The sequence below is a fragment of the Daphnia pulex genome, chromosome 1 (assembly GCF_021134715.1).
Source record: "Daphnia pulex isolate KAP4 chromosome 1, ASM2113471v1".
NCBI lineage: Eukaryota > Metazoa > Arthropoda > Branchiopoda > Diplostraca > Daphniidae > Daphnia > Daphnia pulex.
In genome coordinates this window covers 2,169,249-2,196,756 of record NC_060017.1, presented here as the reverse complement: position 1 = coordinate 2,196,756, position 27,508 = coordinate 2,169,249, and the positions used below count along the sequence as shown (strand labels likewise).

General features: G+C 43.6%; 2 protein-coding genes across 7 annotated transcripts in view; one reads left to right on the top strand and one right to left on the bottom strand.

The window, feature by feature from the left end:
* Positions 1-8,905: 8,905 nt before the first annotated feature.
* Positions 8,906-10,905, top strand: LOC124197914 (cyclin-dependent kinase 2-associated protein 1-like). 2 transcript variants are annotated; one of them, XM_046593502.1, is made up of 4 exons: positions 8,906-9,054; positions 9,120-9,234; positions 9,368-9,424; positions 9,484-9,875. In XM_046593502.1, the coding sequence occupies exons 2-4, from the start codon at positions 9,135-9,137 to the stop codon at positions 9,627-9,629; spliced, it is 303 nt and encodes a 100-aa protein (XP_046449458.1). In that variant the 5' UTR covers positions 8,906-9,054; positions 9,120-9,134; the 3' UTR covers positions 9,630-9,875. The 2 variants fall into 2 exon arrangements, with proteins under 2 accessions (XP_046449458.1, XP_046449449.1); XM_046593493.1 differs by adding an exon at positions 10,391-10,905 and having other exon boundaries at positions 8,947-9,054; positions 9,120-10,327.
* A 697-nt stretch (positions 10,906-11,602) lies between these two features.
* Positions 11,603-27,508, bottom strand: part of LOC124197883 (high affinity cAMP-specific and IBMX-insensitive 3',5'-cyclic phosphodiesterase 8A-like) — a 35,955-nt gene continuing 20,049 nt past the window's right edge. For 2 of the 5 annotated variants that reach the window (XM_046593452.1, XM_046593460.1), the window contains exons 5-19: positions 24,170-24,471; positions 22,825-22,884; positions 19,802-19,859; positions 19,568-19,697; positions 19,202-19,502; positions 17,696-17,862; positions 17,417-17,574; positions 17,179-17,286; positions 16,736-16,932; positions 16,338-16,616; positions 15,412-15,539; positions 14,834-14,982; positions 14,405-14,560; positions 13,884-14,013; positions 11,603-13,284 (exon numbers count right to left, since the gene is read on the bottom strand). In XM_046593452.1, the coding sequence (XP_046449408.1) occupies positions 13,088-13,284; positions 13,884-14,013; positions 14,405-14,560; positions 14,834-14,982; positions 15,412-15,539; positions 16,338-16,616; positions 16,736-16,932; positions 17,179-17,286; positions 17,417-17,574; positions 17,696-17,862; positions 19,202-19,502; positions 19,568-19,697; positions 19,802-19,859; positions 22,825-22,884; positions 24,170-24,471 (2,520 nt within the window). In that variant the 3' untranslated portion in view covers positions 11,603-13,087. The remainder of the gene's footprint in view (positions 13,285-13,883; positions 14,014-14,404; positions 14,561-14,833; positions 14,983-15,411; positions 15,540-16,337; positions 16,617-16,735; positions 16,933-17,178; positions 17,287-17,416; positions 17,575-17,695; positions 17,863-19,201; positions 19,503-19,567; positions 19,698-19,801; positions 19,860-22,824; positions 22,885-24,169; positions 24,472-27,508) is intronic. The other 3 variants (XM_046593474.1, XM_046593467.1, XM_046593481.1) reach the window with 3 other exon arrangements.

The following is a 27,508-nucleotide window of genomic DNA, read 5'->3' as shown; positions in this document are numbered from 1 at the left end:
CGAGTGCAACGAGTGCTTATAGCCACACAGCTCCAGCGCTGCTAGCTCAAGAGTTTCCTGCGTGATAGGCCTTTTCGGTACCTGCGCACTTGGACTCTTTCCCGTCGTCCCCGGTCCCGGCGTCTCTCTCCGCTAGACGATCCCGTCCATATTATAACTCTACGCTTATAGATGCATCGAGCGCTGTGGCGCTTCTGTATATCTCTCCTCTGCTCCTTGATCCCGCGAAGAAGCGGGATCGCTTTTCGGAGAAGACATTTGACAATCACCAGCAGAGCTGCTTCCATTCTTCGCGTCGATCCTTGATTATTCTGACGTCGGTGGCTATACGGAACGAAAAGGGTGTTGAACGTCACGGTGGGGGGTGGTACCCTGTGTATATATTACATACGACTTCCGTCGTCCAGCTACTACTTATATCGTCCGTTTTCCGCATTACAAATCAGACAATCCGTTGGCTCTCGGTTACGAACTGCTGCGGGGTATAGTTGCGCATCTGTTAGCACACGTTAGTACGTGGCGGACTCGCATCATACCCAATACTATCATTGATAACTAGATCGGCCACATCTAGCAGCCGAAGCGTGTAATTATATTACCGCCAGTCCGATATTAATGGGCAGTTGCTATAATTGCACATAGACGCACAGATTACGGATGTTGTAATACAAAAGCAATTAATCGGCTACACACAGCCTAGAGCCTAGTATTACAGAGGAGTTGACGGCTCAAAAGTTATTTCAACTTTGCGCTGCTTCTGACAGACACCAAAAGATTTAGGCTAGATACTTATGTAACGTAAGGTGCGCAGCAGAGAGCGACGACTGTGCAGACGATCGAAATCTAAATAATGACATTTCTTCTCTCCTTTTCCTATTTCCTCCTTTTCCCGTTTCGAAATTCTTCGTTTTTATTCCCATCATTCCTCGCCCGCTCATATTCAAATACACATTTGGCCCGAATTGAAACAAAACAATATACAGCAGCCAGCACAGCACAGTATATACTTGGGCTAAATATCATTCAAAAATATGCAGGAATAATATCTAATATATAGACAGTCGAGTTATTATTTCACCCGGGCGCATATGCCGTGAAACTTCTCTCGTACAAGAAAAGAAAAAGAAAAAAGTTTCACTCGCTCAATTCTGAAAATTCGGAGAATAACGAAATAGACAAAAAAGAGCCATCGAGAGTGGGTGGTAGGTTAAAGAGGGTGTAAAGATGTGAATGTGATCGCCCCATTCGGCATGTAAATTTCTTTTCTGCCAGAGATCACATCACATATCTCCGCGGCCGTTGTGAACGCACAAGGACACAGCCGCAGCCCAGTAGCAGTGAGTGGGCAAGTGGCATATAGATGTGCTGTGTATTGTCTTATTATTCTATATGTAAAGAGAGCTAGCCCGTTATACAATTGATGAAGCTGTCGGTTGGAATTTTGATGTTGCCCTCTTGTGTATACATCCAATATGATGTGGCGTCTCGCCGAGCTTTTTTCACCGAAAAGAAATCTTTTTTATTAAAAGCCAAACGTTTCTGTGCAGCGGTCTCTTTCTCTATCTCTTCTGCACTCTCCACGGTTTCACGGAATTGATTCGCCACACCGACTGCTGCTGCTGCACTTTTTTCTTCTCTCTCTCTTGTTACCCGCTGCTCGAGTCTTTCAAATAGGCTTCACGTCACGTTCCCTGAAAGCCTCAAATGGCCACTTTCAATCCCGGCAGTTATATGTACATATACAAGACCCCCGCAACTGGAAAACGACCCAGTGATTAAATGTAGCGCACTACTACTACTACTACTACCAACACTGAATGTAATATATAGTATCCATGTTTATACGGCGGATAGTCCATATTAGTAGAGTACACTGGCTGTCTATCCATTTACCGCGAGATCCCGCAATGCCGACTAGACAGGGATTCACTTTTGCTCGTAATTCGATAGAGTTTCCAATAAATTTCTTGTGAAAACAATTTTTTTTCCCTTTAGATCCGCATGTGAGTTTCGCCAATTTGCGGGGCCCGTGGATTCCCAGGACAGGCATCAAGCAGCTACAGAAGCCGGGAGGGAAGCTAAGGAAAATGGCAAACTTGTTTTTATGTGTTGTCACTTGCCAGCACAGCTAGCAACATGGCGAAAAAAGAAAGAGGAAAGAAATCAGATTCTGATGTTGACTTCCTTCCCCTGCTTGTCTGCTGCGTTTATAATATCGGCATATTTATATGTGTATACAGTAGACGAGAGACTGTCAAAATATTTAGAGTTGCCAAAGCCATATATGTTGATGCGCATCGCCATGACTACACGTGACGACTATAGTAGGGCTACAGCTGATCACCAGTGCGCTGTGAGTGTTGCTGCTTTCAATTCCGCCGAATGTACGGCAGCGTGAACGCCCTCGACGTTGCGCTGCACACATCGTGTGTGTAACATTAGAGTAGTAGGCCATCATCCACTTATATGTGTTATCTCGTGGGCGAAAATATCCAGCGCAAAGCGGTAAAAAGTGGCATTAAATAAATATATACCTAAATAAAAATGAGAGATCCTATAAGAAACCTTTCGCTTTTTTGGATATGTGTGCTGTGTGTGTCATAAGTCGGCACGTGCAATCGATCGGATTATAGACTCACAAAAACACCCAACCTACTATATTGGTTGAACATTATTATTTTTTTCTTCCGGCAGGACGCAGGGTACGGAATTCCGTTCTGTGTGAGTTGAATAATAACGTCTGAATGGACGCCAAATAATATATTTTTTTCTCCGATGTATTTACTGACCCCGAAGGCAGCACATGTTTTCCTTTCTACTATACATTCGATCAAAATGATTAAGAATCCTCTGAAAAGAGTAATTACATTTTCCTTATACTTTTCTAAATTTTTATTTATCGATATTTTTGTTGGCCGGGAAAGGCGCGAGATGTAGAGAAATGATGTTGGTTGCACGCGTTCGAGTTGTTGACCATGTCCGTCTCATTCACGAGGTATCAACAGACTATAGAGAGCTACGAGAGAGAGTTCCTAAATTGCCACTATTATGCATCCGACTCCCTCGACAGCTAATACAAAGAGTGAAAAGTGCAGACTGGAATATACGTCTCCAGTTCTGTATAGGATATACGGCCGGGATAAAGTCCCGGTTGACGGACCACGGACCCTAGTTGTCGCAGCGCATTGAATCAAATGGGAAGGCTGCATCACGCCCATGTGATTAGAATCATGCACGACTGATCCGCACACGTGACCTACTGCAAGAGGAGGTTCAAACACCAAGTTCAGTACATGTCCCGTGCCTCTATTACTTAGCTTGGAAATCAATCCCGAAGGTGTGTTGTGATTAAAAACAAATTGTCGCATCAGATTGGATGAATATTTAATGAATAACGACATCACGACACTCGAGTCAAAAGCTCCCGCGTGTTTCCCATTCACAAGGAAATCTATTGCCATTTTTCACAGTCCAGGGCATAGAGAACGATGTTGAAAGTTTGAAGTGTTACTATATAATATATCTAAAAGAGTTGAACATGTTCACTGACGTATGGGCTCAACTGCTGGTGACGACAAGTGAACTCGTTTCTTTCTTTCTTGACTCTATCAACTGCCGCTGCGCGCTATACGCCATGTCTTTTTGGGGGCCTTTTTTGTTTTTCACTTTCATTTTTCTGTCTCCGGCACCCCACCCACCCACGACACACACATGACGAGAGAACGGCGGCGGCAAAGTTATGGAGTCATCAAAGATTGACCCGACTTTTCCCATGCCCGAGTGTTTGTATGTAGACACACAGTGTATATGAACTGCTGCGCCGGGCAGGCCCGGCACGCCATATAGCCTCCTCAGCAGAGCCTAGTATAGGATCTATTATTATTATTAGTTTATATGATGTATACTATACACACACACACTCCAGCCCGTGGATTGCTGCTGCCTATAGGAGCATGGCAGCAACAGACGAGCAGCACCCGAGAGCGTCTTTCTTCTTATATACAAGAAATAATCCAATACAGCCAGGCTCAAGTATTATGAGTGCTATAAGCTGTTTGTGTGTGTGTTTGTCCTTTTTCTTGGATTTCCGCCACTAGAAAAAAAAGAGAATGGCCAACTTCTGACAGCTGCGTCGAGAGTATAGGCGCGGGGGGCTATTCTTTTCTCCTTTTTTCTTTATATTTCGCAGCTAGACACATTCATTCAGCTCGACTGGTCGTCTTTTGTGTGTGCAGCGCGCACAGTCTTACAACTAGGACACACAACGCCAGCCCAATTTCACGCAGAGCAGAGCGTATAAGAACCAGAGCAATGGCTGTAGACTGTAGCCTGTACAAACATTGAGACTAAAGCGGAGAGAGAGAGCGGGCCGGCTGGTGCGGGTCTGGAAACCAAAACAAAAAGGAAAAATACGAACGAACCCAAGAGAAACCGCGACCCCCCCGGCCTGCCCCGGCCTGTCGTCCAGCGCCGGGGCATCGCCCAAGACGACCGACGGATCATCATTCAAACTGGCGCATCGTCACAGGACGATCCTTATATATACTATAAATGTCATCAGGCCACATGCCATATATCCCGGCCCGTCCCGACCAACACATCGTTTTACACACGCCACCAAACTGTCTAATACCCAGCACACAGCAGCGCATATATAGAACGAGCGAACTCTATGGAGTGAACGGGAGCTGCTGCTGGAAATCCTGCAGCCCCCAGCCCCCAGCCCCACAGCAGCAGCAGCAGCAACTCTCGGTCGTCGTATAACGTAATGAGGCCGGCAGCAGTGCCGGCCTGCTGGTTGGTTATAGAGAGCGTGTAAAGACACTTCCGCGGCGTGTAATGATCCCTCTCTCTCTATATATGCTGTACATGTAGCCTAGAGTGTATATCTATGCATGGAAGAGTTGTCAAAGACGACCCGGCCGAGAGAGTGCTGGCCGGGGGACGGCGACGGCACAGATTGAATTCTGCAACTTGTGGGTTTCATATTGATAGCATATAGACATGATGCATCAGGCCGTTACCCTCGGCGACGTATACACTAAAACACTAGGGTTTTAGCCGGGCCTCGCGCCCAGCGTTTTGTAACTTTTACATATACGTATAATCCTTGGAGTAGGACACACTTGGTCCCCATTTTCTGTACGGTATTACACCCGCGCCTGCAAGTTGCTCGTCGACCCTATGCAGTTGATGTGTGTATATGCATACAGAGTTTACGTCAAAGTAAAACAATCAGCAGAATATCCTTCCATCACATATGTTATTCTCTATATCGGTCTTTCCTTCTCAAGTTCTTGTACCAAGCCCCGACGAGAGCATCTATATAGTACATGTACACACAGACGGTCTCGGGATTTTATTGTTATATTATTTCTCCTTATATCTTTGGTCTCTATACCAACCGAAATTCCTAAAACACTACTTATAGGCTGCCAGCAGTCTATACGTATATTGCTATCTATAAAGTCTTTATATATATCTATCTATCTACGTTCTCATCATCAATCTCTCCGTACCCTTATTGCTCCTTCCGTCGGAACACCGCGGCAGACAAAAACTTATGTGAATAAAGCGGGAATAAAGTTTCATACAGACGAGAAACTTGGCCGCAAGGAATTGAATGATTTGACTGCGCCTCTTCCATACTCGTGTATGAATTTCAGTTAATGAACACAAACGCCGGAATTCAAAAGTGAAATAATATTAAGGGCTGTATCATATCCGCTAGAAATAATTTTCTAAAAGTACTCAAATAACTGACAAAAGTATATTACGAAAAAGATCGTGGTTTTCAAACGAGAAGAACACTTTTCCATCGTTTGCTGGGCGCCAAAGGAAGATGGATTAAAATGGTTATTCTCCAATTGAGGCTGATGGACCGTTAATATAAATGCAGCTGGCTACAACAAAGAATAGACTTTGTTCTCTGTGAGGTTCTTTGTGAACATCATTCTCTTGCCTATAGATACGCTATTGTGGTCGCTGAAATATTAACGTAGTTTGTATATGACACACAAAGGCCAACCAGAACTAAACAAATACAGCCATCATTTTTGCGATACATCAAAGTCGGAGATAACATGTCCTATTTATTCCCGGTCAATGAGACGAGGCTTCATCGCAGCAGCATCGCAGGTTCTAAAGGTTTTTGTTGACCAATGTCTAGACATAGACTCACATTGGTTCCATTCAATATTACCAAAATTGCATCAATTGAATTAAAAACGTTTATTTGAAGTGTAAACCTATATTACTTTACCTGGGTCTATATAAAGTCATTGCTCACATATGGAAGGATTCGTGTTCAAACGCATCGATCCGCTCTCTTTTTCTAGCACTAGTTTTCATTCGTTGCTTTGCTGGCACACCGTTCAGTTGGTTCTGCACTCGCAAATCACTAGCTGCTTGATTCTGATTCGAATGTTCCACGTCTTGATCTATATATCTCTGGATGAGAGGCTGCTGCTTATAATATCTAAATACCAGCGGCACCACTATATTATCCCGATAGTGCTGCCGCTCGTCTGGCTATATGCACAGTGCATGTTTGTTTTCATGCGGATTCCCTGGAGACGTTATTGTGCATCACATTGTTGGATCATTACAGACGCTAAGCTGCAGCACGGTGCACAAACAGATGTACATATACTCTGCGTCTCTACGGTAGTTTACCATCAATTTCGCTTCGCACCGACGACTGTCGGAAGCACCGCGCGTTTTGTAGTTGTTAGCAGCTGGATAAAAAGCGAAATAAAAAAGTCACAAAATAAAATGTGGGAAGGAAATCACTAACAACTTCCCCCCTTTTTGTATTTTTTATTTCGGTGGGACGTTCCTCTCCGCTGGTGGCTTCTTCGTTATTCATCTCCGATACACTTGTATTCACAGCAGCAGCAACGACGGTGACTCAATGAGAGCATGCATTTCCGGTTGCTGTCAATCTGCTTTGCTCGAGTGCAGTCCGCAATTGCTCTCTCAATAACTCGAGCAATAATTCCAGGAAATCCTAGATCCTTTTTCGGTCCTTTTTTTAATTTTTATCTTTGACTTTTCCCCCAACTTGCGCTGCGTGGAGCCAAAAAGCCGCCAACTTGTTTTTGCCAATTACTATACACTCATCGCGTTTCCGATGATTTTTCTTCCTCGTCATTTCCTTTCCGTGAATTCGCATGCTGAGCACATGATTGATTGCTCCGAAATAACGCATTTCAACACTGCGCTGCGAGGAAGGATTTCTGCTCGTCACGTTTTTCTATCGGCCACGTTCACTTCTGCACCAGAGGAGTACGTGATCGCCATCTGTGAGTGGTGTGGTGTTGTATCAAACGTCAAGTATATTTTTTCTCATTGAAAGTTGACTACTCTATTTTCAGCGTGGGCGGTTGCATTATCATACAAGTCTCGTGATTCTATTCCGCACCAGCAAGCGACTCCACTCACCGTATCTAACAGTCTTGATTGCTATTTCGTGCATTTGTTAATAACCTTTTTATTTATTGTATGCAAATTGATGCGAGTAGGGGGAGAATGGCGGATGGAAACTTCGCCTTCGTACTTAAATGTAATTAACATGCAGGATAAAATTAATTGAAGTTGTTAAATGATAAAATGTATGCAAATAAGCCAAAAGGAAGGTTGGAGTAGTGTCCGGTAGTGTCTAAACTGGATACACCCCCGACCCTCGTAATTCATTGCATGCGCGCTGGACCTTAATTGGACCACACCGTATTACGATTCGATGTGAAATCGAGTCACAATGTTTTAGTTAGACACACACTTGCTTTAATTCTTTGAAACGAGAATCCCTGGAGGTCTTCCTTCTGTTTTATCATGGTCTTTATCTAGAGAATCAGTGGCAACAACCCTGTAATGAACGCGCAACACAGAACGGCGTCTGCCATCTGTGAGCAGTGGCTTTCACAACACAAGATACAGTGCCATCAAAACATCCAGATATTTTCACTGTAGGCAGCGTACGTACGCCGCAAGGTACCCGAAGGGAATGTTAAGGGTATTCTAGTTGGTATAGTAGTATTGGTATAGTTTTACAAAGACAGAGCTATAGAATAGTTATAGAATAATAAAAATATTCTGTTATAAAGGTAGGCCTATTATTAAGATGGATTAATAACATTTTAAAAAAATTTATGCCCTTAGTTTCCGGAAGATTGTAATAAGCAGAAATCGAGAAAGAGATTAAAAGAATATTTCCGCATGTTTCTATCCAAACATTAAATAAAAATTAAATTCCAAAAAAACCTAATATGATATGGCGCGGCGTAAGGGTAAGGCGTGACTTTTGTGCGGCGGAGGCTTCGCCCCGCCACCCCACGTCACACCGGATCTTGTTAAAATTAAATTTAAGTAACTACCTATCAGCACTTCTGTTACTGGAGATTGATAGCGTTCGGTGATAACATACAGTGACTTCTATTCTATCATACAATAGTAGTCGATTGTCACGTTACGTTTATATCCCTGTCACATATCTTTGTATTATCGTCTGCTGTGACAGCTATTGAAATTCTGTCAAAAAGTAACCAGAACTCCGTTTGATCAAATGCCTGAATCGATTGCAGCCAAATTTTCAGAATAGATTTAAAAAATTGTAAGCTACCGATTACTGCCATTGAAATGCAATAAAATTGTTGATTACAATCAATAATTGCCAAAAACTAGTGCATCCATCTATGTAGTGTTACGAGAACTGAGGGTGCCCATGTAAACCATACTGCAAACGAAACTTTGACCAGTAACCCTTCGGGTAATTTAATTGTTATTCATTTTTAACAAATCTTTTTTTCACAAATTTTTTTTTCTTTGCGCGATATTTAAGAGGTATTTAAGCATTTTGCAAATTTGAATGATGTTTTATTTACGTGGAAACAGCGTTGCATGCATCCCGGGTATTTACTAAAGAGAAACTACGCAAGAAGCGTCTGTAGTGTGGACTCTGCATCAACATTTCAATAATTTCACGTTTTGACATTTCGTTCTCGACTCTTGTTAAGGAGAACATAGACAGATAATTGTGAAAATTCATCAGAGTTTGTATGAAAGTCGTTATTGTTTGGTCCTTAATGTTAATGATTAACAAATTTTTTTTACAATTTTAGTGTGAACAGAGTATAATGGATGACGATGTCCAGGCATGTCTAGATACACCATTGTCTCACATCAACGGAGGGGGCATTTCTTTCGTCGTTCCTGATCCTGATTCAAACTCCTCTGGTACTACAGTTTTAAAATTATTATGTCTCATGAAACAGAATTGAGCTGGATCTTGGTTTTTTGGGGGAGATTTTCACAGCAAGAGACGGAAAACGTTTTTCTTTATAAAAATTACACATATTTCATTTTTCAGGTGGTGCTCTGCAGAATCAACAGCAAGTGCCACAATCTAAATATGCACAACTTCTTGGTATACATTACTCTACATTATACATAGTTTTATTGATTTATTTGACTTTTTGATTGCAGCTGTAATTGAGGACATGGGAAAAGATATCCGTCCTACTTATGCTGGGAGCAAGAGCAGTGCAGAACGCTTGAAGAGGGGAATTGTTCATGCTCGCATCCTAGTTAGAGAGTGTTTATTGGAAACCGAGAGGAGTGCTAGACAGTAGACAACCAAAATGGAAAACATAAGAAAACTTGAGTCCTGGGACACACAGCTTTATGCTGATGTGTGTGAATTCTGTCCTTTTGAACCTTATCTTTCTATAGCCATCTGTGGCACCTATCAATTGTGTGAAAGTGAAGCGGCTCGCGTCGGTCGTCTCAGTCTCCATTCCGTCGATCCCGAAAACATTGATTTGACTCCTATTCAACTAGTTGACACTCCCGGCATCCTCGACGTGAAATGGTGCCGTCAAAAATCCCACAATCAAATATCTTTGGCCGTTGCCAATTCGATCGGCCAAATCGTCCTATACAGTTTCGATTCCGACATTTCAATCAAGCAGCAGCACGTGCAAAACATTGGTGATGGTGGTGCAGGCCGTTTAGCTTTGTCGTGTGATTGGTACGAAGGTTACAAGATTGCCGTCAGCGACTCTAAAGGTGAAGTGTCGTGTCTGAATGTCAGCGTTGAAGGATCGGAACCGATCAGTAACTGGAAGGCCCACGATTATGAAGCGTGGGTTGCCTCATTCGATCGCCACTCTGACCAGCTCATCTATTCCGGCGGCGATGATAGTTGCTTCCGTCTATGGGATCTTCGTGACACGACCAGCCCGGTGTTGGCCAACAAGAAAGCTCACCAGATGGGGGTGACGAGTATCGAAACATCACCTGTCGACAGTAACATCTTGGCTACTGGCAGGTATACAAGTAAAATGATTTAATTATTTTTGATGTTCAACCTTTTCTCTCTTTTCCTTTGTAGTTATGACGAGAGACTGTTGCTATGGGACAAGCGTCACATGAAAAGCTGGATGAGCGAAACAAACCTTGGAGGGGGTGTCTGGAAGCTCAAGTGGGAACCCGGTAGCGCTCGCCACCTTTTAGCGGCTACGATGCACAACGGTTTCCATCTGATTGATTGCTGCCGCCCTTCCTTGGAAAAGGACGCGAATCCGCTGTCGTTCGATCCCAAGATTGTCGCCTCATATCGAGAGCATTCGAGCCTGGCTTACGGTTGTGATTGGGCAAGACTATTGTCACCATCTACTGGACGGCGGACGATTGCTTCGTGCTCCTTTTACGATCACTCTCTTCACGTCTGGTCTTGGCTACCCTAGACGCAATTAGATTATGGACGACCGACGCTGATCTTTCACCCTCCTTAACATTTATCGTTTTCCTTCTTATTATTTGTCAGAAACGTTCGACTACGGTTAGATTTAACAATCGACAAATTGTATGTGCGGAGCGAAATGGATTAAAGAAAGTAACGCAAAACTCTTCCAATTTGTTGTTTTGTTTAGTTTTTGTCCAGCTTCGCTATACAATCATACGATATTACGATACCACAGTTTTTAAACAAGACACAGATATATAAAGATCAATACTTTTGAATTGAACATAAAAATTGTTTTCTAATATTTTTTTAAAATGTGTGGGTGTGTGTGTTACGTCGACGGATTGAAGGTAGAGAGAGAAATGTAGAAAAAGTAGACGAAAGTTGGGGATGTAAAGACCGTCCAACTTCTTATTTCGCGAATCGATTTAACGAGCTGTTTTACTTCCGACAAGAGTGTGCCAGTGCCATCCTCTTCCTCCAGTATACCACGATTACGTTTGGCTGGCTGATGACGGAGTGAGGATCGAGTGAGTGGAGGTGAAAGAAAGGAAAAAAGGGAGAAGAAGCGACGGGGGAAATATAAAAAGAAGGAGATGGTTCATTTCGGAATTGGCCGGTGGCCCATCTTCTTTTGCCTTGATGGGAGAGTTTGGCAGCGTCGATGCAGGCATTTCGTCTTGGAAGAGTCTCCCGGCTCCATATTTCACGTACGATCGCGCTCGTTTCACGTTTTACACACACACACACACACATATACACACAGTCTAGAAGAAGAGAAAGAGGACACGGGGGGGAAAGAAGACGACGGATAAATGGAAAGAGAAACGGACACAAACATTTTTTTTTTGGGGGGGGGGGGGGGACTGATGGGCATGGAGGAGGGAAAAAAACATCAAGGCGAATAAGCGTATTTGGGTATTTTGTCTTTCATTTTTGTGTGTGTCGGTGTTGTTGTTTTCTCTTCTTTTCTCTGCCCGTGTATTTACTACACGATAGGGGGACACGAAATTATATGCACGACACTTTCGAATATTTTCCTGTAATAATAGTCATTTTGAATATATCATGATAATGATTGATAACTAAATATATATATTTATATATTTATGTATATATAAGATTTTTGTTTGGAGAGACAGGCAGAGAGAAAAGATCGGTTTGTATACATTTTGGCAATCTCGAACGAATGATTTTTTTCACGTAGGCCTATAGCATTTAGGTATACTGGTACATATTATAGATGGACATCGCATTCATACTTGTTTTGTTTTTGTTTTTTTTATTTGGATATCTAGGGGGGTGGTGGTTGTCTTGACAACGACGCCGGATGTGTTGCCAAGAGTAACAGCAGCAGCTGATGAGAGGTGCGGAAATTCAAGAAGAGGCTGGGTGGGTTTGCTAGAGTGGGGACATTCTACATCGACAACTTTTTCGCATGTTCATTGGATCATTTTTTTCCCCATTTTTACTTTTTAAATTGAATTTTATTTTGGAATTGCAATGGATGAAATAGGGTTGAACGTTTCTGGGAGGAAACACGACGCGACAAAATGGTCACAAAAATAGAAAATTTGATTCATCATCTTCATCAGTACATCATGTTAAACAGACGAGTAAGTAATAATAATAGTCCTTTTTAGTATTCCCTCTCTTTCTCTCTCTTTTCTTGTGACGCACGATATATATCGAATGGGGGGGGGGGCTAGGCATTCGGCAGCAGCATATAGGGGAAGATCAGAGTGGGTGATAATAATACATGGAGTCATCCGTCAAACGAAAGGAGAAGAAGGAAAGAGTATAGAGAGAGAAGCGACGGTGTTTCATTTCCTTGATTCGCCTAGCTTCATCAGTGTCCGCTGGTGTTGGCGTGTTTCTAATTCTGACGTCAGTTTTGGGCTCCGCTTCCTTCTATTGAAAGCGCGTGTCACTTTCACGTTCCTTGGCTTTCCCGTTGCAAGGTTGATCAGTCCGTCCGGAATCCTCCTATTCTTTCCGGCGGCGGATGTTCCGGTGCCCGTTGTTGTTGTTGCAACGGTGAGGGGGAAAAGGAAGAAGCCACCAACAATGCAAACCCAACAAAATCAAATCAGAATCCGGTCGAAGAGAATTAAAAAAAAAAAAAAACGAGAAAAGTGGAAACGGTGACCCGATTGTCCGCTGCACGGCGCGGACGAATCGATCACGAGAAATGACGGCGTCGGTGGTTATTATTATTTAAAAAAAAATAGAAAAAGGGAAGATGGCGGGCGGGCAGGTTATTTCTTTCCTTTCACTTTTTTTCCTTCTTTTTCTTTCTTCCCTGAATGATAATTTATATGTGAAATTTGGTGCCGTGGTGATCTATTTGTCTTCGGCAGGTTCGACAGTTTCCTTGCACTCGGCCAGCGCCTCGAATTCAATCTTGCGCACCAGCTCGGTGGGCGTCAGCGGAATGATGTGCTCGGGCGGTAGGCCTGTGACGCCCATGATCTCCTGCTCCTTCCAGAATTGATAGTTCCGCTTCATGTGTTGCAGCAGTTCGGGCACCTCGGCGTAAGCTGCGCAAATAATAATAGATGGAACGTCAGAAAAATGCGCGTCTCCTCCAACTCAGACTGCTCTTATATGAGCCCACAATAAGCCAAGAGTCCTCGCCCACTGAAACTGGATAGTAGAGAGAGGCCAGAGAAAGAAAGAAAGAAAAGGAACACACAGAGATGGTTTCAAAATGGAAATGACTTGGCGGTGGCGAAAGACGGACATGAAGAGGCCGAGTTGCCGGGGTTTTTCCTACCAGGCTTCAAAGCCCCGGCAAACGTCTTTCTTGCAACAGCGCCAACTCGATTGAACCGAGCAAATGAATAAGAAAGAGGCTAGACGTGCAAGAAAAAAAAAGAACCGCTGGTTAAGCAAAGAAGAGGCCTGCTGCAAGAATGCCGAAAGGCGTGGCCAGTGTTATGTGTTTTGCGGGCCAAACGGCGAACGAGGAAATGTAAAAAGACAACCAGGAGAGGATGCACGAAAAAGATTGGGGGAAAAGGAAAAAGATTTTAAAAGAATAGAAGAACAAGGCAGCCAACTCGACTACTATATAGACAAACTCGACTAAAAACGTCAAATGGCTTTTGTAATTCAATCGAGGCAGAGAGAACCTTACCGTCCCAGGCGTCGAACATGTCGCTGACAAAGTAGTCGGTGAATCCAATTTGCGATTTCGGGATAGAGCACGTCTGACGGTCGAACTGGGGCATCACGACCGGCAGTCCTTTCGCTTTCTCCTCGGCCGTCTGATGACACAGGAGAGAATAACGAACATTTTTCCCAAGTTATTATATCGTCATCAGCCAAAATAAAAGCTCATCATTTATCCGCGTCGATTTATTCTTAGCGATGATGACATCTAGTTCATTGTTTACGAGCTGGTGAATCGCTAATGAGAAGCGGCGACGCCAAAAAGTCGACGCTGGCAATTACCTTCACCCACCTCCGTCCGCTTTTACGATATCCTGGACAGGATGGTCAGTCGTGACAAAGGCATGAACTCAGCTTCGCTCGGCGGCCCGCGTATTGTTATATTAGCCATACAACAACAACAACCACACGACACGGGCGCGCAAGATCCGTATGTCTACAGGTTTTTCAAGCCCTTGTGCGCTCTTTTCTCTGTTTCTCTCTCACCTGGTTAAAGTATTCCTCGGCGATGCGGCGCGCCCACTCGATGCACATGTTGAGAGGTCGTGTCGGATTGGAGACGTCGGCGCATTTGATTAGCATACGCTTGACTAGGATGATGTTCTCCTGAGTGTTGAGACTGGTGTAATCGATTTCGGGTGGCTGAGTCACGATTCACGGGAAAGAGAGAAAGATAAAAGGGAAGAAGAATATTAAGAAAAAGCCAGATGACATCACCCGATTATGTAATAGCTTCTAGTCCCGACCAAATCCCCCCAGTGCCCCGTCGGCCGACAGGCTGGCACCTGACAGGCCCTTTGATGTGGCAACTGAGATCTTCGTTTGCTTTCCACCGAGACTCTTATACATGGCGATTCTTCGTGTTGTAGTCCGGTCTATAGTCTCTACTGTATTTATAAATGCATGCACATATACCTCGTACTGTTCCTCGTCTTGGCGGAGGAACGGCTTGGCGAAGATGTTGATGAATTTGGTGAGGTGCTCAAAGTGTTTGGTCATCTCGGTGGCCAGCACCATGTCGATGATACTCTGCCGAATGACTTTGTAGTTCTCTCGGTCCAATCCTTCAACGTCAAGAATTCACGTATAAACATTTATATCATTTTTATATTGTTTAGCGTTTGAATACATTACGTTTATTGATTACGATTATTGTTATTTTGAAAATAAAAAAATGCTTCGATGGAAATAAAAAAGCGTAAAAGTTATTTTTATTTTTTTGAGGGGAGGTCGATTGGTCACGACGATTTGAACCACCTCGACGGGGGCAAGAAAACTGCCGCCGTCAAACAATCGCCGTCTGGCATCGTGTGAAAAATTCTCCATTATACGTATACATACACAGTCTATAGGTGTTATTTATTCTTATTCTGTCGCCGAAACGTTAAGGCAATGGCGTGTGTGCTTTTTCTATTATTCGTCCTTTTTTTTTCGCTTTCTCTTTTTTTACTTATACAGACACCGTATATCTAGTACTTTCTATGCACACGTACCTTTGAAAATGTTGACTCTGTCATCGGCGCACGTCAGTTTAAATGCCAACGCCGCATGATGTGACTCGAGGACGCTCAGGTCGTTGTACAAAATGGCCAGCTCGTTCCCAGAGTTGCAGAGGAAACCGCTTGACATTTTACAAAGAAAAAAAGGAGACACGATCCAATTAGATTATCGAGCAAAGCATTCATCGTTTCAAATGTCACATCCATGGGTAGTACAGTCAATTGAATTTTTATAAGGTTTACTGCATCACCATCTTTATTATCTTTGGGGGAAATAAAAGAACCCCCAAGACGGAAAAGTGGAGCAGTTTATGAGAGACTTATTGTGCAATCACAACTCAAAGGTCTCCGACCACAAATCCCTCTCTTTCACCGTTGACATAACAGACATATCGCGATAACAAAATAAAAGAATAGTTAATAAGCCATTGGTTGGGAAAAAAGACGTCTGTGCAAATAAATCAATCTTGTCAAGCGCTACTGTAAAAAAAAAACATATCGACAGGTAGCCAATGCCATTCCGTTCACATCCTTGTTTAATGACAAAAAGCGACAGCCGACAGGTAGACATCCAACCGTTATAAAGGCGACTGATAGGTGGCGTGAAAAAACCAGTCCATATCTTTCGAAAAGGGAGCGCAGTTGTTTAAAGAAGCCACGACGAGCAAAGTCTTCAGTCAAAGTTCAAAAGGTTTAACCAACAAGTGTCCGGGCACGGAAATATCGCATGACGCATCTCATTGCAGTCCCCGTTTTATTCACTTGGTTGGACGTGAGTAAACCAAGTGCGTCGTCTGTGCGTGTCTCTCTGTGGTTTTTCTGTTTGTTATCAGCGAATTTATTGGACTCGGCTCGTCCAGTCCGCCAAGATTAAAGCGATACGACTGCACAGAAGTAGAGAGAGTAGCTGAGGTACATACCTTGTTTTGCCCGGGTGATCGACGTCGTGAATGGCGGCAGCGATGAGACAGGCGGTTAAATCAAGAGGGTCGAGAAGGGCCTTGATGCGGTTGCGCTGGAGGAAGTAGGCCGTCGATTGGAGGACGTCAGCAGCGTGTGTTGAATTGTGGTACGTATTTGACGAGTGGTAATTGGCCTCGATCACCGTCAGCCAGTTTTGCAGAGTGGCTTCGTCGCAATTGAGCGTTCTCGGCACTTCGAAACGAGTCATGATTGTCATCCCGAGCCACACCAACGGCCTACCGAGACACGCCAGATAATGATATGTCATGACATGACAAGAGCATCAACACACACACGAAGCCTAGCTCTCTCTTCCTGCAATATATACTATCTTTGGCAGCATCAATTTCCTTACCGCTTGCCGGTGAGCTTCTCCAGACGGATGACATCAAAGTCCCACTGGGAATCATTTTCCAACATCTCTCTCAGCTGGATCGGAATGCTGATGTTGTTCAAGCTCGGCAACAAAGGTCTCGAATACAGTTGGCTGTGGGAGGATTTCAAGGAGGTCTCGTTGGAACTCCGTCGAATGTAGCCGGGCTGCTTCTGTCCCTGTTTGATCAATGATAAATTATGGCTGCGTGCTGGCTTCCCCTCAGAGTGGTTCAAAACTTCCTCCCATACACACAGACCCCCGTACACAACATGTGCATAGTATATCCATTCTGGCTATAGGGGATATAAGGCCCTGTGATGCAGGTTTCAGCACTTTCAGGTACAGCACGACTTGAATCCAAGTGCTGTTGCATCAAATTTATATCTAAAGGAGTGGGCGAATAAAAGAAAATAGAAACCAACCAGCAGGAGGGCGCCGACCAGATCGGTCGTGACGGGATCTTCATTTCGTCCCTTCACCTCGGCCACGTGAGGTGCAAACAACTCTGTGGAGCGCAAGATGTCCAATACCTGGGCGGAAAAGAAAGAAAAGAACGGGGAAAAGAAATAGAAATAGGAGATGATGAGATCACCGGTTAATTAACAGGGTAGGATAGCATCATCCAACTTTGTTATCCAACTTCTTATTATGTGTGCCCACCATCTTTAGAGGGATGCTATGTACCTTGTCCAGAGCCTGTGAGATGTAATTGGGACTGGACTCTTGAGCAGCCGTGATGATGTTGATCACTTTGGTGATGGGTCCTTCGATGGCCATCGAGTGTAGCCTCGCCAGACTCTGGCGTCTTATGATGGCCCCTATTCCCATCCAATCAAAACATTTGTTGATGTGTGTTACGGCAAATAATAAAAATGTATACACAGCAGCATCAGCTGCATGGCCAATAAACTGATTGATAATAAATCCAAAATGGTGTACCGTCGCTGCCGACGGATCGGACGTCGTAAGAAGCTTTTCTGACCGAGTGGAGAGAGCTCCGTGGCATCGGGTAAAAGTCGTAAGCTCCCATATCACCTGAAAGCGATTTGTCAATGAATAACGGCGGTGGTTCTTGCAGCAACAGCACGTAATCGGGAGTCTCGTTTCTGCGCTCATCCAATTGTTTTTTGTCCACGTTGACGAGACAGTTTAGGAAAAGGGGGAAAATACAAATTCATGAAATCAATTGAATTATCTGAAATAGGCTACATTTGAAAATATGTAGGTTAAGCTCTAAAGTTTCGTTGCAGGAAAAGATCCATCAACGTCCAAACAATCAGCACTCAATTGCGATATCCGACGACGGTGTAGCGTTACTTAGCGAGCTGCTGATTATTGCAACATTCAAAAAGAAAACGATAACCGCATCGTATCGGGTTGTAAAGCGGTGATACGAGAAGATGCTTCCGTTATTATTGCTGCTGCTGTTCCCTTGCTGCGTCTATTGTAGTACGCATCTTCCTTATTAATATTTATAAATTTGTTTTTGTCCATCGTCATGTCCTCAATGGATTTGTATTACAGTCTGGAGGCGAACGGCAAACAGATATGATGCGCTGTGCAAGTAATGGATCAGCGCAAAAAATATAAAATGGACGACTGGTTTTTATTATATAAGTTGGCCTCGTCAAGGATTTGCGACTTTCTTTAAGAAGGGCAACAACCGGATGCGCTGGGAGCTGAACGGTTGGCTGACAACTGACGGATAAGGACGAAAGCTAAAGCTATTAAAGGTTATATGCTATGAGCTAAAGGACAGCATACTACTGCAGAGTATATCAAACACAATGCAGGAGATTTCAAGTTGAGTATCTAAGCAGCAGCGCAGCACGCAAACCCCAAGCGATCCTGAATGTTTCAGTATAGATCGAGTTTTTTCATTGGCCCCAGCAGCTGCAGAGTTGATATGTTCGCGATTCTAAATCTTCTAAGCTATATAAGAGAAAAGCCAGCCAGCCAAAAGTTTCGAGTTTCGGTTGACATTGTAGACGACGAGTAACAAGTGCCCACGTCCGTCTCCAATTTGGGCTCGGTGACGTGTGCGCACAACTATACCGGCTGGACATAGATCAGCCAAACCTGTCAAACTTCTCTTTTTCTCGCCATGTTTGGGCCAGGATTTACGCAGGTACCACGCATAGGAAATTTACAGTTCACTACGTATATATGCCAATGTAGTATGATGTGAGCAATAACAAGGTTCTTTTTTTTCCTTGTCGACGGAGATAACGCGACTATTGACAAATGGCAATTTTTTTGGTTGTTTTCCGTCTCCTGGTTTTTTGAGCGATGACGCCAGCGGATTATCTGTAACCCGCAGATGGCGCCCTCCTCCTATACATCATTACCATGAGCAAAAACGTGACGTGACGTGACGAATACGGCCCAGTGATGTGTGACGTCTGTGGCGCTTCAAATCGAAAACGAATCGATGGATAGACTTACTCGGCTTTGGTGGAGTGAACGGCAATCATGCGCGTGTAGAGCGGCACCGAGTCTCCGGTTCTCCGGCGGACGAAGCAGCTGCCCTCCCACTCTCTGGTCTTGTTGGTCAGGACGTGCTGGGCCGCGTCGTTGATGTCGTAGCGGTTGTTGCCGGCGTCGCATCGGTACAGCTCGATCATATTTTTGCCGACGATCTCGTCGGCCGCAAAGCCCAGCAAACGCTCCACGCCCGGGTTGATGTAACGGATGTTGAAATGGCCGTCCGTCACCGTCACCAATTCTACGGAGAACGGAGTAACAACTGATCATTGCGAACGGTCAGTCACTGGGGCCCATAATAGAATATCACTCGGTTCATTGTCCTACCTCTGGTGACGGCGGCCACCGTCATCGACGCTTCGGCCAGACGCAAACGCTGGCGGGACTGCAGTTCGCTGTTTTCCAGCATCAGCAACTCGCTGAGGCAGGATCCCAAGCTGCCGCTCTCCGGGTAGCACTGCATAGGATGGAATGCAAACCAAATGCGGTTGATTTATTGCGTTGGAAAGAGACAATAATGGCGGCGATGATTTTAATTGGTTTGACAAACAAGCGGCTTACCCGATCGTATCCGATTTGTAAGATGCTGCTCACAGGAGATTCCTCGCGTTCCAGCAAACTGCAATAAGATACTCGGATATATATTGCAGTCACATACCAAAGAATGAGCGAAGGGAATCTGAACATGAGAGGAACGATGCCAACAATCTGATATAATGCGGATGAAAGCAATCGTTCCTGCCGCCACTGCTGTGTGCTGCTGCTGCCCTCCCCGCTGAATAGTTCTACATGGACCAGTGAACCGATTCATTTCGACTAGATCGTGATTATTAACAAATCATTGTCATGCCCATCATCCTCGATATTGTCCTCTCTCATAATACCTTGGGCCGATGCAGACATTAACATTTCCTCCGAGTCTATATAAGACTTACAGCGTCTTACACTCAATAACCCATCGGATTTATTGAATGAGCGGAGAGTGCGGTCTTAGCGCGAGGAAGAAAAAAAAAATACAGCAATAAAATCGCGGATATAATAAGACAGTATCCTTGTCTGGTGTACAGAGTTCTGGTCGTCCATATAATACAGCAGCTATAATCGGCTTAGTACAGCTGCGGTAGATAGAAACCAGATAACAGTAACAGTTCATTATTTAGCCAATGATGTTTCGTGATTTTTTCCCTTTTGAAAGTGCGTCATTGTTGGTTTTGTAAACCCGTCTTATTTTTCATTTGGCTTGTATATTCTATACATTTACTTCAGTCTTCCTTAAACAGCTAATACACATTTAAAATAATTGATTTCGGCGCTAATCAATATGATGTAGTATATACATGCTTCCGTAGCCTTTTACGTAACACTGCAAACGCAATCAGCCGTAAATCATCGCCTCTGTGCCGACAAGAACAGGTGCCGTTCCGGGGTCATTCAATCTGATGCGCATTGCAAAACAAAAAAAACGGAGGCGTGATGTATGTTCCCCAACAGGCTCTTTATCAGCTAGAAAGAATAGCATGAAATATATACCATGTATGATGGCCTTAGTTGTCCCATTTCCTTAATATATCATTCACCATTTACTGAGTTAACAGAAACAAACACATCAAAGGAATACAAAAGAATGACATAATAACTAATACAATTTGGTTTCTCTTTGATCTTGGCTCACGTTGAGCCCCGTTGCCTACACATATAACGATAATATAATGTCTAGGCGGTCTTATATTATATATGCAGCGAGCTGGGGGAAAAAAAGTTGTCTTCAAACTTTCAGTGAACGAGGCCAACGCAGCGAGTCCCGAGAAAGAAAAAAAAAGTATTTACCAAAGTCTTGATTTACGAACGAAAGTCAACGCTGAATATGTTGGAGCCTTAAAGAAGCGACTTGAATAAGTTTAAATAAAAGAGTAGAGAGCCCATGAGCCTGTTCCTCAAAAGGTAGGCAACATCAATTCCCGAAAAAGTCACGAAATTAAAAAGAAAAAAACACACAAAAAAAAAAGATGGACGGGAATGCGATCATCAAATGTAGAGTCTATATGTGATATATTTATGTATAAACAGAGCGCGGGAGAGAAGCCGCTAATTTCCCTGAGAAAGGTAATGAATGCGTAGCCCGACGCTCACGTCGGACGGCTAATATAGTGCCGGAATTCTTGGACTTATGGGAACGACTTATTGAAGGGAGTTTGGCATGTTAGAGACTTCACTCCTGAGTCAATAGACATTTTCGTTGGACGCCGCATCTGATGAGGTCGCTCCTCCTCTGATCATCAACGAGTGCGTGGGTTTGTTATTGGCTGGTTAAAGGTGAAAGCGCCGTCCTTCATCCTTCGATTCCCCCCCTCTGCTGATGAGTGAAGCTGATGATGCGTCTTGACTCGTTCGCCGTTCCGTGTTGATCACTGCTAGAGTTAAGATTCATGAGTCAGGAGTCTCGCTAACTAGGAGCCGTGCACCCATGTTCCGAGTTGTATAGGAGGGAAGTTTCAAAGGCGAAAATCGATCCAAAGTTCGTCCGTGTCTTTTGTTTGCGTGGACGAGCTCAAACATTTTAATGTCCAGACTTGACACACACGCACCAGTAGCGTCGAAGGGTTGCAGCGAAGAATGGAAAGACGAGCGGAGAATATATATATGTTGCATTGTCTGGACGGGGAGCGTCAGCTACACTTTACGACCGTCAAACTCTGTTATATCTGTTCCCCTTCGCGCCATTCGATGGAAACTGTAACGGAGGAAGCGAACGCGGCGGAAGGAGATATTCCAAAATTCTGATGAATAAAGTACAAGACAAAAGGGAAAAGATGAGGGAGTGCCCGTCATAAATTCCTGTCGCCATCCTTTTCAGCCAGTTGCTCTAGATATATTCACTGCGTCAACTTATAGAATTCGACGAATTTGACTCGCCTTTAGATAAACGAATTTTTCAACTCAGTGGAAACATTAGACTCGTTCACCTCTGTAGCGGGAAGGTATATTGGGCTATTAATGATAAGTTCTCGGTTTTCTAGGAATCTACGCTATTTACTTGATGGAGCGAATAATTGACTATCAGAATCATCACATGCACGCAAAAGTGCCAGCGTCAGCAGCCACTCTCAGACGGCGAAACGGGTAAATCGATGACGAATGAATCCGAAAAGTTGGTTATTCGAGGTCTTTCGCAGACTTTCTTTTTTTGCTGCTGCTGTTTGATGCTGCTCCTGCTGCCGCCGGTCCGTGCTGATGGATGTTATCCATCGTCATGACTCATGGATCCCATTTTCCCTGTCGTCTCCCAGCACTTTTATTCAAATAAATGCTCCAGAGATTGAAGGACCGCTAGTGCCAGATATTATGTGAGCGCAGACAAAAGCGCAGAGACAAAAGCGACGCTCGGAACTGATGAGTGAAAGGTTCGTTACTTTCAAGAGAGAAGAGAGTGGCGAGCACTGCTGCTGACGTCGCTCTATCTCTCTCATTATATACAGCAAAAAGACGGCAGTCTTCCTCATGCAAATCACACACACACACACACACCCTCACCCGCCTCTATTGGGGAACTACATTCAAAATGCAGCTGATCGTCTTTGACTTACTTTCGTTTGACGACGGCCAATATGATGGGGTAATTGCCGCCTGGTTGTGTGCGAATCCACCTGCAAACACACACAAAAATAACGATCAAAAACAAAGTGAAAGGATAATCATTAAAAGAGGCCTACAGCTGATTGGCGAAATAAAAGAAAAAAAAACAAAAGCAAACATCCAATCTTCTCGACTAAGGACTCACAATAACTCGAGAAACTTGAGTGGATGAGGCGCGTCTTGCGAGGAATATTACAGCTATGGCGACGCTTTCCCTCAACGATTTCATCCACTTCAAAATCCCAGAGAGAAAGAGAGAGAAAAAAAATCCCCGTCTACTCTGTTTCTAGACGATGACGTCAATCTATTAAGCCATACAATATCTTTTGTGCTTTGTTTGCTCAGCATGTAGTATACCATCGCGCGGCGGCGAATCAACCCGCTGGAATATCCAACCCAAGTAGAATACACAAGTCTATATATATATATATATATGTATATAGTCTAACATGTATATGGTATAGAGTTTGGGTTTTGTCAAGCCTCTTCATCCTTCAATTCACTCCATCTTTACACAGACTTGTATTTGTCTCGCACTGGAGCGCTGTCGTCGAAAGCCCTTTTATGATTCAATTCAATTCTTTTTTTCTCTCCTATTCACTCCCTCCCCACCCTCTCTATAAATGCGTATACAGTATACTTTTTTGCTCTTTTTGCTTTTATGTCAACTTCCGCTGCTGCTCTTGTGTCGTCACACTAATGAGAGAACCCCAGATGTACCGTAATTCTATGAATATCCCAAATTTAATTATCCCTTTCATCAGATTTCAGCGCCGAATCAAATTTAAAAAAAAAAAAAAGACCCGAAAAACAGGAAAAAGGAGAGTCCGGTTCACTCAGTTCCAGCTTGTATAGAATCAGCATGAGTTCACAAGCGTCTAAATATCGATCAAAGATTCAAAGCTAAGCAGTGGAGGCTGGAAAAGGCGTCCGCCCATATCAAACGTGAAAAGTAAAAATGTTCCCAGTGACGCAGGGAAGGAAGATTTTTATAAGGAATGTCAAGTTTATTGTATAAGAAATGTTACTCTGATATAGAGAGCTTGTATTCAATCCCGTTCGCTATATGCTCCAAATAAATGTATTGGAAATCGATGAACTTCTCTGTGATGTGCAGCTGCCGAGTTCCAAATCGAATCCGAATGACAAAAAAAAAAGAAATAGATCCTAGCTCTCTGTCTTGGTGGCCTTTGATCATGGGGAATTGTTGGAGACGACCGCAAGAAGAGGAATGGAAACAACCCAAACAAATGAAGAAGGAAAGACACGAATAACGAATAAGGCCAGGGACGTCACCTGCAGAGGGCGTCGACGTCACGCGTTCGGCTGGCAGAGCGACGGTCGATAACAATCAAATTGGGTTCCAATTCGGCGATTTTACGTTGGACAAGCTCCGGCTGAAGATTGCGGACGAGCAGGTGTTGGTGATTGACATCGCTGCTGTTGATACTGCTACTGCCGCCGCTACTGTGGCTGCTGCGGCTGTTGCTGTGGCTCATGTCCGTGCCGATGCAGCCGCCGTTGCGACTGGCCAACTTCCGGCAGGCCCACACCCAAGCGTCACTCTGGGCATCCTCTCTCTCGAAGATCAACATCATCTGTTTTTAAAATAAGGCAACAAAAATAAGAATCAAAATATTATAGCGGCTCACTAGATACGTGCAAGATAAACGGACGCAGAGATAATGATTAACGAGTTCAATTTATCAATTAGATTTTGACAAATGTCTTTTGGCTTTTCCTCAACTATTTACCAGTTCTCTTCGAAAATAAATTAAACCACAATTTGTAACCCGCAGCTTCCGTCTTTTTCTTCCGCTCAATCATTGACATCGTGTCCAATCAGCTATCCGGCAGTTAGTTAGTTGGGTTACAACTAGCCTTGTTGACAAAGAACAAAAGCCATCACGTACCAGCTGAACTTATATACGTATAGATCCTAATATTAGCCATACTAATAGTGGCACTCGGTATGGCCCATCTTTGTTATATAGAATGAAAGGGCATTATTCACAAGACGTTGCTGCTGCCAATCGATGAGCGAAAGCATTGAAAACTGCGAATGAATAACGACGATCGGGACCAGCAGCGGACGTCATTACTGTTAGAAGCCGAGCCTAAATAATAACGAGACCCTTGAGTGTCTTAAACAGAGCGACATAATTACACCGCTTAGCTTTCTACTACTAGGCGCATTATTTATGACGCAGGAGAGGTTTTCATGAGTTGGAAAAGAGAAAAGGACGAGGCTCGAAAATGGACGAGCGCAGCTCGGCTGTCGTTTGATTGAAGATGGCCTGGGCTTCTTGTGCACCTTGATTCGTCTATTATTTCGCCCGCCAGTGATTGGCAACTGAAGAGCGCCACTGCCTGATTGTCTCTCTTCTCCCGGGCCGAATTTTTTTTGTTTTGTTTTGTTTAGGAGCTACTCCATCATCTTTTCTTGTGTGTTTTAGACAATCTTTTAGCCAACCGGTTGAATGCGTCTGACCGATTTTCTACGGGTTGTCTTTTTTCATTGAAATTCAAAGCTGAGACCAGACAGCGGTAATAAGTCATCGACTGAAAACCACTTTTCAATTTCGCGAAAACTAATAATACCTGAATGCTTTTTCTCCTCACTCCCCTCCCCCCTTGTTCTCCCTTTTCATCGTGCGGGCCCGGCTCTCTATAACTCTCTGTCTCTCGCTCTGTGTGTGTGTTTAGTTCCGTCGTATATAGCCTGTCATCTAATAAATTTGGATTTACTGGAGTCTTTGATGTTCCCCTCTACTAAATTTCCTACCCATGCGTCATACGACACAATATTTTGAGTCATCCAGTCGAACGAGGGGACTAGAGAATGGAGCGCATGGAAGGAAACGACGATAGGACGATATTCTTCGCCCCTTTTTTTTATTATTTCTTTTACATTTTGTAACTTCTAAGGCGACGTAGCCGGACGTGACCTGCGAGGCTTTAATCAAGCGTTGAATATATGATGAAAAATGTACTGTCCGTATGTATGCATCAGGCATATATAGCAGCGCGTCTTGTTAATAGGACCAGCAGCACTTTTTCAGAATATATGAAACGCATTGAATGTTTGTCGTGTCAGCCAAGTCTCTTGTTCTCTCATATTCAAGAAATCCTCACATATGATCCCGACCCCGTCTCGTTGATTAGTCCCTGCCAGCGAGTTGCTTTGAACTTGAGGAATATGTCATTACTTGAGGTGGATATGGACGGATGATGGCAACAGTATCACTCCTAACATGCCTCGTCATTTTTTTTTTCTTTTAAAAGAAATTCTTTCTCAACATTCGAGATGTTTAATAAGTTGAATAGGCTGTAGACCGAATGTTATCACAAATATGTAATTGGAAATAAATGTGTTTTTGGATCACTATATCTGGGTGGATTTATTCAAAGACAAAGGCCAGTTATATCTTTGAAGGATTGTTTGACTTGAAGATAAATAAATATTCCGCATTTGATAGATAAGCGTTGACACGCACGAAGCAAAAAATTCCCTTTATCTCACATTACATAAGAACGTTATTCACCTACATATGTTTATGCAGTTTCTCTATGATAATCTAAAGTTACACTGGATTTTCTAAATTCAGTGAATATGTTTCTTTATTAACTATAAAAGATTTCTATACCTTTTGTCATATCGGGACTTGATTTTCACTGGTCTGAGCTACGAAAGACGTAATCCAAAGTAGTCTCATTATTTAGAGATGTTATTAAATGGAGAAACTAGGACGAGATAGCGGAACCATTTTTCAGCCGTCAAAATCATATTCTGTAATATCTTTTCTGGCCTGCCTTATCTATCCGTGGATTGACTGTGTATATGTTCTTCAAAGAGAAGCAGCATCTATCGATGGGCTGCAGCAGCATCAGCTCTATCGGCTTTATTCTAGACCCTTCCTTCTCCGTCGTCTTGTGATGTGTAAACCTCTGTGTGTACTTGATACGAAGACGACAACTCCGTCATTTGCTGATTACATTTCAATCTTCCGAGCTCCTTGGAGACTCTGTTTTCACCCAATATGGCCTAAGAGGCCGCCAACATAAGACTTGGTTTCACGAGGGCCTTAGATATCGTTCCTCTATCTCTAGGAGACGACCACGAGAGCCATCATCCACATCTCGTCCCTCTATTTCTCGTCAAATACGGCCATCAGGATGGTCGACTTGATGACAGCGGTCGCTATCACGCCGGAACGAGAATCGGCCTTCAAGACATCTCCAGTTAATGTGTTTGAAACCTCCTATTACCACTTCAAACCATAGGCAAATAATAATAAAAAAAAACCATCAGGATCAATAGGAGAGGATCGTTCAGGAAAGTGATGGCGGATTTGGAAAAGAGCGACGGATGAAAACCGTCGAGAAACACACATCACGTTCCTATATATTTTTTTCCCTTTTTTTCTGCTTTTGTGTTTGGTTCTCTATTCCAGAAAGGGCATTAGCATAATAGAGCCCGTCTTGTTACTCAGTTTTGTTGTTACTGCCAATGTAACCCAATCTCTCATCCACACACAGCAACAACAAAACTGAATAAAAATGAAAGGCTCTTATAGCTAGTTTGTGTTTCTAATATCATACGTTGTTTTTGTGTCTGTGTGTCTTCCTCTTTCT

Excerpts from the sequence above, each read along its gene's own strand:
- LOC124197914 (XM_046593493.1), top strand. The coding sequence starts at position 9,639 with ATGGAAAACATAAGAAAACTTGAGTCCTGGGACACACAGCTTTATGCT. Across the intron at positions 10,328-10,390 it reads AACATCTTGGCTACTGGCAG|TTATGACGAGAGACTGTTGC; the intron begins GTATACAAGTAA and ends TTTCCTTTGTAG.